Genomic DNA, 22077 nt, shown 5'->3' on the forward strand with positions numbered 1-22077 from the left:
AACATGAATTTAATTCAAATTTTGTATGTCTATATAAGGACCTCATAATCCCAAGTAAAATACAATCAGGTTTCTGCCTTATTTCCTTTGAATAGGCTCACAAAAAGCTTCAGTCCAGTGCATCTACGTACGTTGGTGTATCAACTTCACACAGGCTCATGAAAAACTTCATATATTGACTTAGGACTATCAAAATCACGAGTGATTTACGGCACTGGAAAGTAGACTCAAAGGGCTACGTCTCATGCGGAAATCACGATCGTTCCTAAATTATCTCAGGTATATTTTAAAAAACAACCCTCGAGTTTTGATTCGCTGGTCGTCTCTGTTTTACACGGCTCTGGTAGAAAAATCATAACTCGGAGTTGGAATCACGAAATCACAAGCATCTTGTTCTGTTGGAAAGACGATTCAAAGGAATACAACATGTGTAAAAATTACGGCCAAAGGCTTTATGAATTTTTACAAATATTGTTTCAAAGTCAGCCCACAATATTGTCTTGCTCAGCTCTTCAATTTAGCACGTCTATGGTAGAAAAACCACAAATCGAATTAGGAATGACGAAATCATGAGCTTCCTTTATCATTTGAAATACGACTCAAAGAACTACAACATACATTAAAATCACGGCCAAAGACTTCATAAATTTGTACAGATATTGTTTTAAACTCAGCCCACAATTCTACCTTGCTCAGAACTTCAATTTTGTGCGACTGTGGTAGAATCATAACTCGAAGTAGAAATGACGAAATCATGAGCTTCTTTTTTCATTGGAAAGATGACTCAAAGAACTACAATATGTGTAAAAATCACGGCAAAAGGCTTTATGGATTTATACAAATATTGTTTCAAACTCAGCTATCGAGTCTGCCTTTATATTTTAAAGAATATGATGAACACATAAACTCGTAATTTTTTTAGCCGTACACAGTTTAAACTCATGCAGGCTAGGAGTAACATGCATTTTAGGTTCGTGCGTTAATGAGCGTTTCAACTTTCAATTTAGGCTCGTGCACCGAGGAGCATTTTGGGGAAGAACTTCATCAATGTAACTGTCCTTTTAACCCTTTGTGATGAAGCATTAATGTACTTCGATTTGGGGTTGGATTTTATGCTTTTGCATATTTGAAGTTGATTGACACTTGATCTTGTGTCGACTTTCGAAAGTAGCAATTTAGAAGTCCTTTGATGCTTTTGTCTTTTGTGTGCGACTAAAGTCCAAGTATCATCATTCTTGCCATTAGAGAAGTCATGTATCTTGAGTGTGTTTGTTGTTTTCTTCAAGGCAGAAACTTCAACTGGTTCAAAGTTTCCAAATTGTAGCATGATGACTCCTTCTTCAAGTTTTGGTGATGACGCAGGGAGCATAGGTCGTAAAACTTTTGAAATTGAACCCTTATTATGGTCAAGTTCGACACTGACATGATTTACATCAGCTTCCTCACCATCATCAATGATGATCTTTCCTTCTCGCACCAAGGTCATGATCTTTCCCTTTAGGATGAAGCATTTTGTAGTGTGATGACCAATAATGCGGTGAAATTTACAATACATAGGATCATCGACTTTGTTGGATTATTTGAGTCGTTTTGACTCAGGGAGAGAAATGACTTTATTGGTTAGCAGCACATCAAAAATCATAGGAACGTCGAAGTCAGAAAAGGGATACACCTTCGCTTGTAACTCCTTCAACGTTGATTGATTTTTTACTTCTCGTGTTTGCTTATTTGCATCTTTCTCTTTCAACCTTTGTTTTGTGGATGCCTTTGTAGAAGTCACAGTTATTGCCATGGATTCCTTAGCTTGGTATTCTTGTGACTCATTGAGTTTTACAGCTTCTTTTCTTGGATTAAAAGTATGTGATGCTTTTCCATAGCTTGCAATGCTCAACTCCATGTCATGATCGCGCATAGCTAATTCTTCAAAAGTTTGAGGCTTAATCCCTTGGAGGATAGTCCCAATGCATTCCTTGAATGCAAATTTCAACTGTGGAAGTTTCAGAAAGTTGATCTTTGCAATCTAAGCTCAACATTCACCAACGATTGATGTAATTTACTATGGGCTCATCCTTACTTTGTTTTGTATTTGTCAACTCCATCATACTCACTGTACGACGAGTGTTGTAAAAGCGATTAAGGAATATACTTTGAAGTTGCTCCCAACAGTCAATTGATTGAGGCTCTAAGTCCATGTACCAATTAAAGGCGTTACCCTTCAAAGAACGCACAAACTGCTTGATAAGAAGATCACCATGTGTACCAGTACTACTACAAATCTCAATGAAATGTGTAATGTGTTGTCTTGGATTTTCCTTCCTATCAAATTATTGTAACTTTGGTGGTTGATATCCAATGGGCATCGATAAACTCTCAATTTGCTTAGAATACGATTTTGAGTATCCTAAAGAACTTTATGATGGACCACTATATTAAGCTTTGATGGTGTTTGCAATCATATCTTGTAGTTGTTGAATCATTAGAGTAGCCACTGAAGCAGATTTCTTTGTGCATTGAGATTCAACTAACTTGGTGGGAGATTCGATATCAACTTTTTCTTGCGGTGCTAGGTTGTGACTTGACTCTACTGGGCAGTAGAGATCTAATTTGCTCATAAGTTGGGCGATTTGAAGATCTTTATCTTCAATAGATTTTTTTAATGCCTCAATAGTTTGTGTCATAACAACAAGTTGTTCGTCGATGTTGACTACATCAGTCATCATGACGTTGACCTTTGTTGAGGTAAATGAATCTGTCGAATCTATGAAATTCTCATAGTTGAAGCCAGTTTGAAAGATTCCATCTGATGGGAAGAAATGGATTTTGCCCTAGAAGCCGTAGTACGAGATCTGCCTTTCTCCAACGAAATGTAAAACTCTGATTTATTCATGTTGCTAGCTTTGATATTTGCCTTGCATGAAGCATCATTGATTTCTTTGCAGTTCATTGCAGTAGTTGAATTTGTAGTTCTTAGATTTGCAGGAGAAAGACATGAAGGGCAGAATTGGTCCCACTGGGTGTGCCAAATTTATTTGCAACAAATTTTTGTGGTTCTGAAAATTAACTACAATCAAAATAATAATAAAAAAATAATTTTATTGATGAATCTTTAATGAGTACAATTCCGTTGTTCTCTTGATTCTTCTCTCCTAATATGTTTCCTTAATTCGAGGGCCGACAGTAGCGTATTTCTCAAATGTAGGAGGATGTAGACTTCCTTGAGATGTGTATGATCTTCGGGAACGTCGAAAAGCACTTCGTCGTTTCAAGTCGATCTTCGGGAAGAACTTCATTGACCACTCCTTCGAAGAACTTATGTAGTTGATGTTGTAGCTTTTCTCCAATGCATGCAGAATGTCCTCAGAAAATTATGTAACCTTCCTATTTATAGTGGTAGGAAGGAGGCAGTCCAAATGTGGATGAACTATTTTGCCTTCTTTTGATTAGTTCTTATAAGTCTTCAAGTTTATCACAAATACTATATGATAAGGTTGTTTTTTGATTGGTTGTTGAACTTTGACTAGGATTGCCACATCATTTGAACATGTGGCATCCTCTTGTTGGTCTTTAACTTGACTGGGATGCCAAGTCATCTTGACGCGTGGCATGAGCTTGGGCCTCAAGATGAAATGGAAGTTGGACTTGAATTTAATAAAATGGACTTATGCATTTGTGAAGCCCAAATTAATTATTCAATCCAAATGAACATGAATTTAATACAAATTTTGTATGAATTAAATCCAATAAAATTTATGTGTCTACAGTATCTTCTGTATAATACAAAATGACGTAGATGATTCGATATATTAGTTATTAGTTACTGCCTTAAGAACTGGAATTCCATATATTAGTTGAGTGATCATCGATTAGACAACGCCATTATTTTAAAACGCTTTTAAATTGAACGGGAACTTTTGAAGCAAGTAAAATAGGCGCTATTGATTAGACAACTCCATTGTTCTCAAACGCATTTGAAGTATTGATTAGAAAACTCCATTGTTCTCAAATAACTCCACTGTTCTCAAACGCATTTGAATTGAACGAGTAATTTGACCGGAAGACAGAGAAAGATCTCCGCCAGGAGTCCTCTATTAGAGAATCCTTCACTTGTAAAAGCTTCAAATGTTTTACACAGAGGTACAATTGTCCAAATTTCTCCCGCCTAATTTTTTTTTGTTTTGAACAACAACATTAACCAAGTGTAATCGTACAAATGGAGTCTGGAGAGAGTAATACATACATAGCCTTACCCTATTTGTAAAGGTAGAGAGTTGTTTTCAATAGACCTTTCGCTCAAGTGAAGCACATAGAAAAGAATAAGATACAAATAAACCCCCCTCCCAAACTATATCCGAAATCTCAATGACATACCTAACTACATTAGGAGTTAAATTCATACAAATACTGAAAATTTGAGAAGAGTAAAAATTCAATAGGTAGATCTAAAATCGAGTAAAAATAGATCATATTTTATGTTTCATGCACATTTATTGAAAAGGGTAAGAATACAATAAAGCAACAAAAAACAAAGACGTACAAAGGAAATTGACAAATCAAGTCACGATATTCACTTATTACCCCCAATTCAATTATTCTGCATTTTTGTGCTCCTTTTATGTTGATGTGTCGTCATAATGTTCCCACGCACCTTATAATAGTGTAATCATGCAAGATGTCATGTCAGCGTAAAAGGAGTACAATAAACAAATTTGGGTCCTGAAAGAGGGTAATAGGACCTTAACTAAATTTAGGCATAATGTTAAAAATTTGGGTATAATTTGGGAGTACTTGTGCCTTATCCCGACAGAAAATAATGGAGAAGAGCTTAATTGAAAAATGCAATGGATTATCTTTGATATAAGCCTAACAGTTATTACATATCTAAGCGATAGAAAGATCAATCCCCATTGGAAAAACATATAGGCCCTCTAACATGTATCATAAAATTCAAAACTTATACTATTCATTCAAGCCATATTAGGCAAAACCAAATAGTTAACCAAATGAATTGAATAACAACAGTGAAATGGTTAAACAATTCTTGGCCTAATCTCAATTCCTTCAACAATAAGGCCTCGTTTTGTACAACCAGTTTTCACATCTTCCATTCTCAACTCTATGCAATCATCTTCATTTTCAGTAAAAAAAAAATCACCCAATTCTAACTCAAACCAGCCGTCATCTCTAAGTTTAGGAACTGGTTTATCAAGCTCCATGTTACTAGGAAGATGATCCCAGTCAACACCTGAATCAGGATCATTATTTTCGGGCCAACGAGGGCTCACCCATGTGTACCCAAGATAAGAGGAGGGCGGAGTATAAGGCGACGTGTACATATCCACAGGTATAAATCGAGGATTCAGATGCAAAAAAGCAATCCGTACATTTTCGGATTCAACACCAGAAATTCCAACTGAAACCTCTATATGTCGAGTATCAAAAACCCATAAGAATCATCTTCCAATTTGTAAACAAAGTAAGCTGTGTAGGATGTCAGTGGTGATAGAATCCCAGCTCTTATTTTCCCCTGAATTTGAAGCCACCATACAACTTTGAGCTGAGCCACCTCTGGAAACCTGCTTTCGTGATTAAATGATCAACAGGAAGTCAAAAAATTCATTTTTAATTCAACAACAACAATAACATATCCAGTGGAGTCTAGAAAGGGTAATATGTACGTAGACCTTACTCTTACTTTCGTTGGGTAGGAGGTTGTTTCAGAAAGGCCTCGGCTCAAAAAAAAAGTAACTGAAGCAAGATTGCAAGAAAATATTATAGAAAAATAGTTATATACTGACACTTAAACTTAGTCAAAGGAAGTATTTCTCGACTAAGCTTGAATTATTAATAAGATATCCGCAGAAAAATGGCAAACCTGGACTCTGGTACAGAAATCCATTCCCAATATTCTGGTGTATCAGTCCATACAATATTAAGATCCCTTCCACCTAAGAAGTAGCATTTCTTTCCAGTCCATTTTTCCAGTGAGAAAATCTGTTGTACAAAAGCATATATAGTAGGTAGACAGATGAAAGAGAACAAGGTTTAATAAGATGACAACTACACATGTTTGTTCATACTAACATCTTAAAAGAATAAAGATATGGAGCAACAAAACATCAGTTGCTTTTGAGGTAGGGGTAAATTATAACGAGCTTAATTACTCTTAATTTCAAGTTTAATTATAGATTTCTTGGCAAGGGAAACTAGAAGATGGTAACGAGTTGTGACTTATGAGCATAATTTCGTGGTTGCGAGTAGGCAATTGACACAAAAAATGACATGACAAGCATACAACAACAACAACAACAACAACAGGATGGAAAACCAAACAAAGAAACAATACAAAGCCAGAATATAAACCAGCAAACCTCCGTTATAATCTCACTAGCTACATTGCTCCAAGTGCAAAAGATATACTAAATTTTCCCACTTCCTTAAGATCTGCTGCCTTCTGCTTCATCGCACTTTCACTGTGCTTGCCTGCTTCTTCCGGTTGTTGGACTGATTACAGGAGAACTTCCAGATTCAGATCCGGACTACTACTTCTTCTTTCTTTTTCTTTTCTTTTCTTTTGCTTGTTTTCCAACGAATACCTCCAGATCTGTTCAGATTTGGCCTAGATCTATTGATTTCCGACGTCGTCTCGCGGTTTTCCTTTTTCCGACGTGAACAGTGTTTTCCGGCGTGAACAGTGTTTTCGGCTTGAATCAGGTTCTTTTCAACTGGAGTTGGTACCTCCGGTTTACCTATATTTTTGTTCATACACTTATCGTTGTATTTTGCTAACTTTAAATTTTTGAATAACTTATTAATTCCTACGTATTTTCGTGGCTTTAGATAGTGATGGTAGACTAAGGTCATGTTCTCATTCAGGGACGGGGTCGGGGACGAGGGTAAGGAGGGGTAAGTGGGTTAAAGGAGCATCTAGACTGAGAGTTGGTTCTTGGAACATTGGAACGTTAACGGGCAAATCCATAGAGCTAGTTAAAATTCTAAAGAAGAGAAAGATTAATATAGCTTGTGTCCAAGAGACCAAATGGGTAGGTTCTAAAGCTAGGGAGGTAGACGGGTATAAGCTTTGGTTTTCAGGTAGATCGAAATATAGGAATGGGGTAGGCATTTTAGTAGACAATGATCTAAGGGATCAGGTGGTGGAGGTTAGGAGAGTCAACGATAGGATGATGTCGATTAAGGTGATCGTTGAAGGAAGCACACTCAACATTATTAGTGCTTATGCGCCACAAGCGGGCTTAAGAGAGGAGGATAAGAGGCGCTTTTGGGAGGATTTGGACGAGTTAGTGGGAGGTATACCACCTACTGAGAAGCTTTTCGTGGGAGGAGATTTCAATGGGCACATCGGGTCTATTTCAGGAGGGTACGATGATGTGCATGGAGGCTTTGGCTACGGGGTCAGAAATGGAGGAGGCATTTCACTTTTGGAATTCGCAAGAGCTTTTGGGTTGGTCATAGCCAATTCGAGTTTCCCAAAGAAGGAAGACCACTTGGTAACATTCCATAGTTCGGTGGCTAAGACTCAGATAGACTTTTTACTCCTGAGAAAGGTCGATAGAGGTCTGTGCAAAGACTGTAAGGTCATTCCGATAGACAACCTTACAACCCGACATAAGCTTTTGGTGATGGATTTAGGGATCAAGATGATGAGGAATAAGAGGGTCGGGGATGATCGATCTAGGATTCGATGGAGGAGTTTGACCACTGCAAATGGCCTGGAGATGGGAGAGAAGTTGAAGGTCATGGGGGCTTGGGATAGTAATGGGGATGCGACCAGTATGTGGGATAGGACGGCTAGTTGTATTAGGACTGTGGCAAGGGAAGTGTTGGGAGTCTCGATTGGTAGTCGTAGTCGGCATCGAGGATACTGGTGGTGGAACGAAGAAGTGTAAGAAAAGGTGAAAGCAAAGAAGATAGCGTACGCAAAGTTGATAGAAAGAACAGATGAGGTGGAGAAGTGGACGAATATGGAACTTTATAAAATAGCGAAAAAGGAGGCGAAGTCGGCGGTTTCGATGGCAAAAACAACAGCTTTTGAACGCCTTTATGCTGAACTAGAAGAGAAAGGTGGGGATAGAAAATTGTTCAGGTTAGCCAGGGCGCGGGAGAGAAGGGCACGCGATGTGGACCAAGTGAAGTGCATTAAGGACGAGCATGGAAAAGTATTGGTAGACGAGACCCTCATTAAACAGAGATGGCAGTCTTATTTCCATAAACTCTTGAATGAGGAAGGGGACAGAGACTTTGTGTTGGGAGATTTAGAAGATACAGGGAGGCGTCGCGATTTTGGGTATTGCAGGAGTATTAAGGTCGAGGAGGTTAAGAGTGTCGTTCGTAGGATGCGCTGGGGAAGAGCAACCGGACCTGACGAGATTCCTGGGGAATTTTGGAAGAGCACGAGCTCGGTAGGTTTGGAGTGGTTGACTAGGTTATTTAATGTCATCTTTAAAACGGCAACGATGCCCGAAGAATGGAGGTCGAGCGTAATGATCCCTCTATACAAAAACAAAGGGGATATCCAGAGTTGCAACAACTATAGAGGTATTAAGCTACTAAGCCATACTATGAAACTGTGGGAAAGAGTGGTAGAGATGAGGGTGAGGAGAGACGTGTCTATTTCAGAGAACCAGTTTGGATTTATGCCGGGACGCTCAACTACAGAAGCCATCCATCTTATGAGGAGACTGGTGGAGCAGCATAGGGAGAGGAAGAGGGACTTGCATATGGTATTCATCGACCTAGAAAAGGCTTATGATAAAGTCCCAAGAGAAATACTATGGACATGTTTGGAGGCTAAAGGTGTACCTGTGGCATACATTATGGTGATCAAGGACATGTACGAGGGAGCCAAAACTAGGGTAAGGACAGTAGGAGGGGACTCAGAGCACTTTCCAGTGGTGATGGGGCTGCATCAAGGATCAGCTGTTAGTCCTTTTTTATTTGCCTTAGTGATAGATGGATTGACACGACAAATTCAAGATGCGGTGCCATGGTGTATGCTTTTCGCGGATGACATAGTCCTGATCGATGACACTCGCCGCGGAGTTAACGCTAAGCTGGAGGATTGGAGACATACCTTGGAGTCTAAAGGGTTTAAGTTGAGTAGGACAAAGACAGAGTACTTAGAGTGCAAGTTCAGTGAGACACCTCAAGAGGTTGGCGTTGAAGTTAGGCTTGGTGCTCAGGCCATCCAAAAGAGAAGTAGTTGCAAGTATCTTGGGTCTATCATGCAAGGCAGCGGGGAGATTGACGATGATGTCACACATCGTATTGGGGTAGGGTGGATGAAATGAAGGCTCGCTTCCGGAGTGCTGTGTGACAAAAATGTGCCACCAAAACTTAAGGGCAAGTTCTATAAAGTGGTGGTTAGACCGGCTATGCTGTATGGGGCGGAGTGTTGGCCAGTTAAGACTTCTCACATTCAAAAGATGAAAGTTGCTGAGATGAGAATGCTGAGATGGATGTGTGGGCACACCAGGAGCGACAGGATTAGAAATGAGGCTATTCGGGATAAGGTAGGAGTGGCCTCGGTGGAAGACAAGATGCGGGAAATGCGACTGAGATGGTATGGACATGTGAAGAGGAGAGACACAGATGCCCCAGTGCGGAGGTGTGAGAGGCTGGCCATGGATGGTTACAGAAGAGGTAGGGGTAGGCCGAAAAAGTATTGGGGAGAGGTGATTAGACAGGACATGGCACAGTTACAGCTTACGGAGGACATGACCTTAGATATGAGGGTGTGGAGGACCCACATTAGGGTAGAATGCTAGTTCATAGTCTTGTTTTTCTTCTCTATTCATAGGCGTAGTAGTGCATTACGATCTCTTGCGCTGTGAATTCTGATTTATGTTATTTATGTTATTATTTATTACTTTCTATGCTTTGATTACTCTATTGAACCTGTGACGCTATCATTATTTATTTAATCGTTATTTTTTATTTGTATTTATTTATTTGTATTTATTTGTTATCTATTCGTTATTTGTTTGTTGTTTTTCTCATAAAGCTTTTAATTTCCTATTCTAATGCATTTATGCATTTATGCTTTTACTGAGCCGAGGGTCTCTAGGAAACAGCCGTCCTACCTTGGTAGGAGTAAGGTCTGCGTACATTCTACCCTCCCCAGACCCCATGTTGTGGGATTTCACTGGGTTGTTGTTGTTGTTGTAGGTATAATGACGATACTTTTCTTAATACATCAAAATTCGTAGCAGAACTAATGTATGATGTGAGCATTGAAAATTAAGAACTCGGTAAACCAGATTTTAATTTAAGAAAAAAAGGAAGAATAACAAACTAGCATACCTCCCTTAACCAGAGATTTTGATTTTGAGTCCTGAATATGAAAAAACCCTATCAGGATTATCCCCGAATGTCCCTATCTAGCGCAATCCAAATTAGACGAATTCCAATGTTGGTACCATACACAGTATGGAAAAGAAAAACACAAAGCCAGAATATAAACTAATAATATATCATGTGTTTTGTCATCTAATTGGATTCACCATTTCAGCTAAGCAAATGACTACACATTGAAAATTCAATAGTCCTTTATCCCTTCACAACTTTTCAGAAAACATCAAACAATTTTCCGTTCAATCCTCCATGAATGAATAAGATATTTTCCACGAAGAGGATATATGTTAGAAATCCAAGATGAAGATGTATGAAATTTTTGGAATTTTCTGTATATCCTTCGAAATCGTATTTGTACACTATTTTATACAAATACCTAATGAATAATCTACTAAAGAAAAAACAAAATCCTACACATATTTGTGCTATTCTAATTGGTCAAGTAAATACCAGACTAACTAATTTTGTTTCTATGTACAGCTATTATTTGACTGAGGTGTATGGCCCAGATTTGATCCATCAAAAATTTCTTTCAACGGCCGTGATGCTATCTTGGACACCAACGGTTATGATGGATTGTATCCACTATCTTGGAGACATAAAAAGCTTCTGGCGCTTCTGGCTGTTCATTTCCTCCTCCTCCTCCTTCTTCTCCTCCTCCTCCTCCTCCTTCTCCTCCTCCTCCTCCTCCTCATCCTCCTCCTCCTTCTTCTTCTTCTTCTTCTTCTTCTTCTTAATCTTCTTCTTCTCCTTCTCCTTCTCCTTCTCCTTCTCCCTCTCTTTCTGCTCCTTCTCCTCCTTCTTCTCCTTCTCCTTCTCCTTCTCCTTCTCCCTCTCCCTCTCTTTCTCCCTCTCCCTCTCTTTCTCCCTCTCCCTCTCCCTCTCCTTCTCCATCTCCTTCTTCTTCTCCTGCTCCTTCTTCTTCCTCTTCTTCTTCTTCCTCTTCTTCTTCTCCCTCTTCTGCTCCTTCTCCCTCTTCTTCTGCTCCTTCTCCCTCTTCTTCTTCTCCCTCTTCTGCTCCTTCTCCCTCTTCTTCTGCTCCTTCTCCCTCTTCTTCTTCTCCCTCTTCCTCTTCTTCTTCTTATTATTCTTCTTCTTCTTCTTCTTCTTCTTGCCAATATCCCCCCTCAAGTTGGGGGGAAGGGTCATAACACCCAACTTGTCCATTATCTCACGGTGAGAAGCCCCAGAAAGAGGCTTGGTAAACAGATCTGCATGCTGATGGTGAGAAGGAACAAAGTGGAGTGAAATTAGACCGGAGAGGAACTGTTGACGCAGAAGTGATAATCCAAGTCAACGTGTTTCGTGCGTTCGTGGAAGACGGGATTGCGAGCGATATAGATAGCGGCTTGGCTATCTGAATGAATGGGAATGGGAAGTGAAGGAGGAGAAGTGAGGTCATACAGAAGTCGCACTAACCAGGTAAGCTCCGTTGTAACTCGTCTCATCGATCTATGCTTCGGCAGATGAGAGGGAAATAGACATCTGTTTCTTTGACTTCCACGAAATAGGAGATCCTTCCAGTGTAATAAAAAACCACTAAACGATCTCCTACTATCCTTGCAAAAAGCCCAGTCGGCATCGCAAAAAGCTAGTAGATCAAAAGAAGGCGTAGATGATAAAAGAATACCTTGGCCAGGATCTTCCCTAAGATAACGAAGTACCCTCTGAGCAGCTGAGAAATGTGAAAGACAAGGCCGTTGCATGTATTGACTAAGACATAAAACTGCATAGGATAGATCAGGTCTAGTATGAGTTAAATAATTTAATTTTCCAACTAAATGTTGATACTCAGTGGGGTTGTCCAATAGAGGTCCATCATTAGCTTGCAATTTCATGTAAGGGTCAAGAGGTGAGGACACACTTGAACCAGTGCAGTCAAATTCCTTAAGAAGATTCATAGTAAATTGTCGTTGATTTATGATGAAACCTGAGTCTTCCCTGATTATTTCCATGCCCAGAAAATAGTTTATATCACCCAACATCTTGACTTTGAATTCAGCAATAAGAAAATTAATGACATCAAGGATTTCTGAAACAACATCACCTGTGATTAAAATGTTATCCACATAGACTGCGATAATAGAAATAAGATCACCAGTAGTCTTGAAAAATAAAGAGTAGTCATTTAAAGAACTAGTATATCCTTTGAAACTCAAAGCTTCCACAAGCCTAGCATACCACTGTCGAGATGGTTGCTTAAGAATATACAAAGACTTTTTTAGAAGACAAACATGCCTTGGTGAAGGAGGTTCCATCCATGCTGGGAATCTCATATAGATCTTCTCTTATAATTCACCATGGAAAAATACAGTATTGACATCAAGTTGAGATGCTTTCCATCCCTTCTTTATAGCAACTGTGAATAGACATCTAATAGTGGTCATTTTGACCACTGGGAAAAAGTTTCAGTAAAATGTATTCCTTCTTGTTGAATATCCCCCCTTACGACCAGCCTGACTTTCAGTCTTTCTATGGATCTATCTGATTTATGTTTGACTTTAAATACCCATTTACATAGCAAAGGTTTCTTCCCTGCAGGTAATTCCATTACTGACCATGTGTTATTCTCTTGTAGGGCTTGAATTTCAGCTTCCATTGCTTTATCCAACCTGGGTGTTGGCTTGCCTCAGCATAACTTGTAGGCTTTGAAATTTGTAAAAACAATTGGAGAAGAGTCTGGTTGGAGAGGGATAGAGATGTAAAAGAGAAAAGGGTTGGTGTTGTGGGATGAATGAAGCAAGAACTTATAGCATCAGTTAACTGGATGCTGTTGCATATAAAGTCTTGAAGGTAAGCTGGTGTCTGTTTAATTCTGGTTGATTGTCTAGTGGAAATAGGAAGAATTTTTGCATTGGGTTGTTGAAGGTTAGAAATAGCAGTAGGAGAACTAGAAGGTACATTATGATGAGAGAATTGAGAAGTAGATGGTGATCTGAGGAAAATCTAGGAGTGTTAGGTGAGTGTGTGGGTGAGGGAGGAGGTGTGTCAGCTGATTGAAAAGGTGGTAAGATAAAGATAGGTTGTGTAGGCTCAGTAGCAAGATCAAGTGGTGGAAAAAGACTAGGATCTGAATTAGGGACTTTGGCAAAAGGGTGGTATTCTTCATGAAACTTTACATTTCTAGAAACAAAAATTTTCCTAGTTTACATATCGAGAACTTTATACCCTTTTTGAGTTTGAGAATATCCCAAAAAAACACATATTTTAGCTCTAGGTTGGAATTTGTCTCTATTTTGTGTTAGACTGGAAACAAAACATAAACATCCAAAATACCTAAAATTGTTGTAGGATGGTGATTTGCTGAAAATAACTTGATATGGTGATTTGTTCGTCAAGACCTTAGCAGGTAGTCTGTTGATGATGTGAGTGGCAGTGAGTATACACTCACCCCAGTATTGAATAGGAATTTTAGACTGGAAATATAGTCCTCTTGCTACTTCTAAAAAATGTCTATGCTTCCTCTCAATAATTCCATTTTGTTGAGGGGTAGCAACACAAGATGTCTCATGAATGATCCCTGTTGAATTAAGATAAGCAGCCTCTAGTGATCCTTTTCCAAGCTCTAAGGCATTATCTGATTTTATTCTCTTAACCTTTACTTCAAATTGTCTCTCCACCATTGACAAGAAGTCCTTAAGAACTGGAAATACATTAGATTTAGTTTTTAGAAAAAAAAAGTCCATGTCCCCCTGCTATAGTCATCTACTATGGTTAAAAAATAAGAATAACCATTATAAGTAGCTGCCTTAAAGGGACCCCAAGTGTCAATGTGGATCAATTCAACTATTCTCTGTGTTTTGATGAAACTCAATGGGAAAGGTAACCTACTTTGTCTAGCTTAAGGACATATAGGACACACATAATCTAAGCAAGAAGGAAATTGAATGAAACTTAAATTTTTCATTGCTGAAAAAGGTAGGTGCCCTAGTCTGATGTGCCATAATCTTATATTAGAAATAACATTTGCATGCACACCAACAGAAGTAGTATTACATTCTGTATTAGACACTAAAATAGAACTAGGAACAATTTTGGAGTCTACTCCTTTTGAAATTGAAACTACTTCCCTAGGAACTGTGGAGTTTCTTCCTTTTTGAATAGAAAATACTTCCTTGACTTGGCTTGGATCTAATTTAGTCGGCTTGAGTAGATAGAGTCCATCCCCTACTTCACCAAAAATTTGTTCCTTCCTCAGGAAAGGGTCCTGTAACACACATTTAGTAAGAGTGAATAAAAGATCACATTGAAGTTGTACACACAATCTATGAACAGACATCAAGTTGTATTTAAATTCTGGGACAAGCAAGACATTATTTAAAGTGAGATTAGGAAGAACAGAAACACTCCCTATATGTGGAACAGAAACACTCCCTATGTTTGTGACAGAAATTCTAAAAGAATTGGGCAAACTTATATTCAATGGTGTAGGTAAGGGTTTAAGGGTTAGAAAAGAGTTGGGATTAAAACACATATGTTCTGAGGCCCCTGAATCAATGATTCAGGTACTAGTGTTATATACTGCAAATCATGAATCTGAATATTTTAGAATAGTACTAGCCATGGCATTGGCATTGAGTGCTGAACCTGATGAATTTGAGTGACTGGTTTTATTTCTTTTAGCACCTGCTGGACTATCTCATTACACTGTTCTTTGCTAAATTGATTTTCCTAGTTAGGGGTGAATTGAGTTGATTGAACAGCAGGTATGGAGTTCATGTCCTCTGTTTCTTCATTTTCTATAGTAGCATTTTCTCTAATATTTTGTCCATACTCTTTGAATTTGGTGAATTCAAAATCTTCAGGGAAACCATGAAGCCTGAAGCAGTCATCATGTACATGTCCTATCTTCTTACAGTAAGTACAAGAAATATTAGGATTGTACTTTGCTCTTCTCTGTTTGAACCTCTGGTTACCTCCCCCTCTTGTAGGTTTAGTAACATCACTTTCATTCAAATGAAAATTGTTTCCTCCCTTGTTAAGTTGATTATCAGGTTTGTAGTTTCCTCTTATTTTTTCAAAAACCATAAAAGAGCCAGAATCAGCTTAGGTGCTGAAAGTAGTAACACTAGCCTCTTTTTGATTTTCATCTTGCAGTAGCAAAGAATAAGCAACATCCATTGATGGTAATGGATTCATCATGATAATAGCACTCCTAGATTGAGCATAAGCATCATTGAGACCCATAAGAAAGTGGATTAACTTTTGATCTTCTTGAAATTTCATTAGCTTAGCCTTACCATCACATATACAGAGACAGGTGCAATATGAAGCAAGGTTAAGAGAATCTAACTCATCCCATATCTTTTTAAGCTTGGTAAAATACTCAGCTATGTTATTGTTACCCTGCACTAAAGTTGATAATTCCTTCTGAAGTTGATAGAGTTTAGCTCCATCCAGCTTTCCAAATCTTTGTTCCAAGCTATCCCTAGCTCTTTAGCTATTTTCGAGTAAATAACACTATCTCTAATATCTAGAGATAGTGCATTCAAAATCCATGCTATTACCATGTTATTTACATAACTCCATTGTTCATAGTCTCTAGATGTCAGATCTGGTGATTTAATGCAACCATTAATGAGTCCTAATTTATTCTTTGTAGACAAGGCGATGAAGATTGATCTTCTCCATCTTGGAAAACCTCTTCCATCAAATATGGAGTAAATGAGATTCATCCCAAGAGAATCCGAAGGATTGAGATGATATGGATGACTTACATCATAAGTCACCATTGCGTTATTGGCAGTATCAGTTGATGCAGGATTGTCACCCATTTTGTCTAGACTTTGTGAATAAATGAATCTAAGGCAACAAAGATAAAGATGATGACACAGAAATTGAGATATGGATCGAGATTATTTCTCTGATACCATATTAGAAATCCAAGATGAAGATGTATGAAATTTTGGAAATTTTTTGTATATCCTTCGAAATCGTATTTGTACACTATTTTATACAAATACCTAATGAATAATCTACAAAAGAAAAATTAAAATTCTACACATATTTGTGCTATTTTTATTGGTCAAGTAAATACCAGACTAACTAATTTTGTTTCTATGTACAGCTATTATTTGACTGATGTGTATGGCCCAGATTTGATCCATCAAAAAAAAAATTCAACGGTTGTGATGCTATCTTGGACACCAACGGTTATGATGGATTGTATCCACTATCTTGGACACATAAAAAGCTTCTGGAGGCTTCTGGCTGTTCATTTTCTTCTTCTTCTTCTGTGTTTTCTTTTCATCTTCATCTTGAATCTTCAGAGATGGCTTCTTGCCAATAATAGAAATGTTGAAATTCAGATCTTCTTTCAATATTCAAACAAATGAAAAATAAAAATACAGTAAGTAGATAACCAGCAGCAAGTTAGTATGGCTTTCATTATTTTCTTACCTTGATACCTTCATCAATTAAGAGAGGATGATGGAAGAGATAAACATAGAGATCCTTGAGTGATCGGAAATTGGGAATCAGAGTCGGTGATTTGGCAATGATGGACAGATAATCGGACGGCGGGAATTTTGCCCAAATGAAATCGTAATCGGCAGCAGATCGGAGAGACGTGGAGACTAAGGAAAGACGGCAAACGTCCGGCGGCGGACTCGTTAAGGCGAAGATTTCGGTGATGCATCCTTCCGGTAGCATCGATATACAAGTAATCCTCTCATTTTCTTCGCTTTTCTCTTTCTCCATTGGCTGTGTTTTGCCGTTACACGTGATATTCACTTTTCCTTCGGGGTGACGTATGTAGAGATATAGAGGCCGTTTGGATTGGCTTATAAGCTGTTTTCAGCTTTTTTTTTTTAGTGTTTGACTGACCAACTTAAAGTCAAAATAAGCCCCAATAAATAGTTAGATTTATTTGGATGAACTTATTTTAAGCAGTTTATAAGTTGAAAACAGCTTATAAGTCAAAAAAAAGTTGGTCTGCACCTACTTTTTTTTAAAAAAAAAATTATAAGTAGTTTTAAATTTATAAGCTATTTAAAAATAAGTCAATCCAAACAGGCTAATATTGTGTTTGGGCGGGTTGACAAAGCGTGTAAGAATAATAGAAATATGATATATTAATAACTTTGATATTAATAACGCTTGCATAGTTAAATTGAGGTTTTTTCTTGATCTGGTCTATAAAAATGACATACATTGCATAATATTTTTTTTAAATATTTATTTATAAAAAAAAATCAAATAGTTAAATACGATGGAAGGATGTGAACAAGTTTTTGAGAGACAGTTGTGTTTTTAACCACACAAATAATATATATATATATATATATATTAAATCTCCTTATATTGTTAATACTGTAGTTTTCCATTTATTAGTCATACATAACATAATATCGAGTTATAACTAATAACAAATAAAGTATTAGTAATAATAAAGATAATATATGCGTTATTTTGTTTGATGCATCCTACCAAACAACCCCTTATTACTTCCTTTTTTTTTGTTTTCAAGTCGGTGTTCAGAGTCCGTAGAGCCCCGACTAAATTCAAATCGCACATTGCAGGGTCCATTCGGGGTGGCACTCCCAACAGAATTTTTTTCATACCAAGGGCTCGAACTCGAGACCTCTAGTTAAGGATTAAGCAGTCCTACCACTGCACCACAAATCATGTTGGTATGTGATTGATTGATTTGTTTGGGAGCCTATGGGGTTCAAATTTGAAGTTTTAATTTGAAATCATTTTATCTTTGTGAAATATAAACAAAATTTTGTATTATTCATACACGCTCTATTAAACCGCCCAATTACATGAAAATCAGTTATAAAGCTCTTCTACATGGATTTTGAAAAGAAATTGGTCGTCTTAAGAATCTTCACTCATTCGATAAAGTGCTCCCTAATAAATAAAGCTTCATATTTAGAGCTCAAACTTAAGATCTGTAATTAAGGATGAAGAAGTACTTACTATTCCTTCACCGTTTTTAATTGGTGTTGATTTTGTTTTTCAAATGTTTAGATGTAATGAGCATGAGTCAAGGAGCTCAGGAGGACCAGTTCCCTCAAACAACCCACTAAAGAAATTCTCCAGAAACAAATCAAAACACTCACAAAACAAAACTAAATGGAACCAAATAAGTTTATTGAGCTAACACTCTATATACTTTACTAATTAGGCATTGAATTCAAAAAGCAATAAAAATATAAAACAACAATAACATATTCAATGTAATTATGCAAGTGAGGTCTGGAAAAAATAATTTGTGCACAGGCTTTACTCCTACCTTATTATGAAGACAGAGTGACTGTTTTCAAAATACCCTCGAGGCCTAGACGGATACATCAAGGTTGTTTGCTTGCTGTTTGTATTGTAACAATTATTTTAATGGTTGTGTTAAATTTATAATGAGTTGTCAGCAGCATACCAAAAATTATTCAATATGAAAGTGGTTATACAGATTTTGAACGATTCATTCAATGATTCAAAATTAAACATTGTTAACAATTACAATGCTTCATAATGATAATTATCTTGTTAATAACTCAAGGACAAAATAAAGGTTGTGTTTGGCATGGAGTCCAAATTTTTTGTGTTTGATCGGTTAAAATGTTTTTAAAAATATTTTTTTTTAGAAAAATAAATTTAAAAAAACAATTTTCTTATTGAGAGAAGATAAAATAGGTTATTCAATTTATAATGTGTTAGTCAGTAGCATACCAAAAATTATTCAATATGAAAGTGGTTATACAGATTTTGAACGATTCATTCAATGATTCAAAATTAAACATTGTTATCAATTACAATGCTTCATAATGATAATTATCGTGTTAATAACTCAAGGAAAGGACAAAATATAGGGTGTGTTTGGCATGGAGTCCAATTTTTCTGTGTTTGATCGGTTAAAATATTTTTAAAATATTTTTTTTACTAGCAATGTAAGTTTCAAAAAAAAAAAACTTATTAAGAGAAGATAAAATAAGTTTGGCAAATGGCATTCAAAGTTCACTGTCTTGCTCTGCACTCTCAATGTCACTTATACATTAATTAATTATGTGTTACTAGTAAAAGTTCATATAGAAGACGTATAACATGTATTATTTATTTGGAGTATATATCAAGCGCAGACTAAATATTTTCTCACATCAATAAAGGGTCTCTTTCTTCCTCATCATGGTAACTGCTTGAATAATTCTTGAAACAACCAAGAAATTAAAAACAAAGGTTAGGTAAAGTAGAAGGAATCAAAGTTTGTATCTGTTGCATAAAATTACTTTTTTATTTGAAGAAAAATCTATTTATTTATTTTTTGTTCCAAGACGGCCAAAAGAAACTTGTGGTATTTTAAACCCTATTTTCCTTCTTATTGTCTTTCCTTTGAGGCGGCTCCGAAATTTAATTAAAGTTTATGAGTTTTCAATAATCTCAAATTAAAATATATAGATATTAAGTGCGCAAGGGAATCTAACCCTCACTGAGAAGAGCAATAAAACTTAAGTAGATTCCATCGTAGTCACTGGATCAAAAGCTTACTTTGTTATTGAATTTTCAATAATTTTTTTTTACATGTTTAATGAATTTCTCAATATAAATACACAGCCTATGCAAAAATTACTGGGTTCATGATGAAACCCGCACCCGATACAATAGATCCACCCTTATTGTTTATACATATTAGTGAGAGTAGTACTATTAATCATGCATGCACTATGCATAATCACAATTTTGCTGCACTTTAGTTAGGTATTTCAGAATCAGTCTCTCTACCTCCAGGAGCTAGGGTTAAGATCTACTATACTCTACCCTTCCAACACTTCGCTCATGGAATTTCACTAATTACGTTATTGTTGTTGTTGTTATATAGCCACAACTTTGATGTATTTTTTGGAAAAAAAATATCCTTTGAATTTTTTACCATGTCATTTATAATATTACTAATATTGCCCATGAGTATTTGCTTTACTACTTCAGGTCCTTAGCCATTCTTTTTAATAACCATTTGATATTCGAAATCTATGGTTCGACTGATTCATCTTCGCACCACGTAAAACTCATTAAAAGAGAAATATCCACTTCCAAAGCTCGAACTCAAGTCTTCTTATTACCAATTCCACCACATTTATCAGCGCTACGTCCTCTTCAACTTTTATCAAATTTACATATTCAATTTAGGTCAATATTGAATGAGTCTTGAAATTTTTTGAAATACAGTTATATACCCTACAATACTAAAAAAATTGTTCAATTGAATATTCTTTTGACTCTGTCAGCACTTACAAATTTTTTTTTGGTGTGCTACATACAACACATTATAAATTGAACAACTAAACCATCAAAAAAATTGTCAAATTAAAAACAAAAACACTTGTTGATCAAACAAAAAAATCAAACATGTCCAAAAATTTCACTACATCTTCCCTTTTGATCCTAATTTCAATATTTACAATTGTGATATCAAGAACAACAATAGCAAGTGATCCAAACATCCTTTCAGATTTCATTACACCAGAAAATGAAACATCTGTTGATGCCAATTACTTCACATACACCGCGATGCGCGGTATATTTCAAAAATCAGTAGATAAATGTACTACAACAAAGGCTACAAAGGCAGAGTTTCCAGTTCTCAATGGACAAGGAGTGTCACTAGCTGTGCTTCAATTCCCTCCTGGTTCTGTGAACCCGCCTCACTACCATTCTCGAGCTACTGGACTTTTTCTCCTCCTGGAAGGTGTTTTAGAGGTTGGTTTTGTCGATACCAAGGATGTTCTCTATACTCAGAGACTAAAAGCAGGGGATATTTTCCTTTTTCCTAAAGGACTACAACACTATCAGTATAATTTTGATCATAAGAAAAAAGCAGTTGGTGTAGCTGCTCTTGGTAGTGCAAGTCCTGGAACTGTTTCATTGCCATCATCAATTTTTAATAGTGGAATTAGTGAATTAGTACTTGCTAAGTCATTTAAGACTGATATCAAGACCATCAAGAAGATCAAAGAAGCAACTACAACACCTTGATTGTCAGAGGCAAATTCAGAATTTAAATTTGATATGTTCAATTTTTAAGATTCTTATTCATTGTATTGTTATTGTTCCACTGTCATTTTATAAAAGTATATTTGTTGTTTTAACATAGTCAAGTATTCAACATGTCAGTTCAAGAAAACTAGTTGGTTTCATTTTTATGGTCTGTTTTTGTGAGTGTTAAACTTTAGTTTTAGGGAGAATTCTTTGTAGGTTGTTATGGTTTTACAACAGCAAAACCTAATTTAGAGCCGAGAGTCTTTCGGAAACAACCTCTCTATCTTTTGAGGTAAAAAGCAAGATCTGTGTATGCACTACATTCCCCAGACCCCCTGTAAAATTACACTTGGTATGTTGCTGTAAAACCTGCTTTGGTTCCAAGGTGTTTAATGTGATATAGTTTACAATCCACGTATATTTATTAGCAAGTTGTTGACAAGGTCATATTTTGACTTACTGAGCAAACAGATAAGAGGTGGGAGGAGGATCAAGAGAAGCTTGTGGCTATCATGAAGGCATTTAAAGCTCTTGATGAATTTGACTTAATGGTATAATTGTTTTTCGAAAACAGTCTCTCTACCTCATAAGGTAAAAGTAAGATATAGATTCCGCTTATAGGATTACACTAAGTGTGTTGTCGGGGTAGAACTCTCTACTAGAAAAATGGAGAAGAAAAGCAAGCAATTTCTGCTTTCTTGCCCCTTCCCAGCCTGAAAGGGTCACTACAGAACC

General features: G+C 36.8%; 1 protein-coding gene and 1 pseudogene across 1 annotated transcript; one reads left to right on the forward strand and one right to left on the reverse strand.

Moving 5' to 3' along the window:
- Nucleotides 1-1576: 1576 nt before the first annotated feature.
- LOC129885464 (putative F-box protein PP2-B12) lies at nucleotides 1577-17693 on the reverse strand (annotated as a pseudogene).
- Nucleotides 17694-20672: 2979 nt separating this feature from the next.
- Nucleotides 20673-21411, forward strand: LOC129886635 (putative germin-like protein 9-2). Its single transcript, XM_055961411.1, has one exon. The coding sequence runs from the start codon at nucleotides 20713-20715 to the stop codon at nucleotides 21337-21339; it is 627 nt and encodes a 208-aa protein (XP_055817386.1). The 5' UTR covers nucleotides 20673-20712; the 3' UTR covers nucleotides 21340-21411.
- The last annotated feature ends 666 nt before the right edge of the window (nucleotides 21412-22077 follow it).

The sequence above is a fragment of the Solanum dulcamara genome, chromosome 1 (assembly GCF_947179165.1).
Source record: "Solanum dulcamara chromosome 1, daSolDulc1.2, whole genome shotgun sequence".
Classification (NCBI taxonomy): domain Eukaryota; kingdom Viridiplantae; phylum Streptophyta; class Magnoliopsida; order Solanales; family Solanaceae; genus Solanum; species Solanum dulcamara.

Coding starts and splice junctions, on each gene's coding strand:
- LOC129886635 (XM_055961411.1), top strand. CDS start 20,713: ATGTCCAAAAATTTCACTACATCTTCCCTTTTGATCCTAATTTCAATA.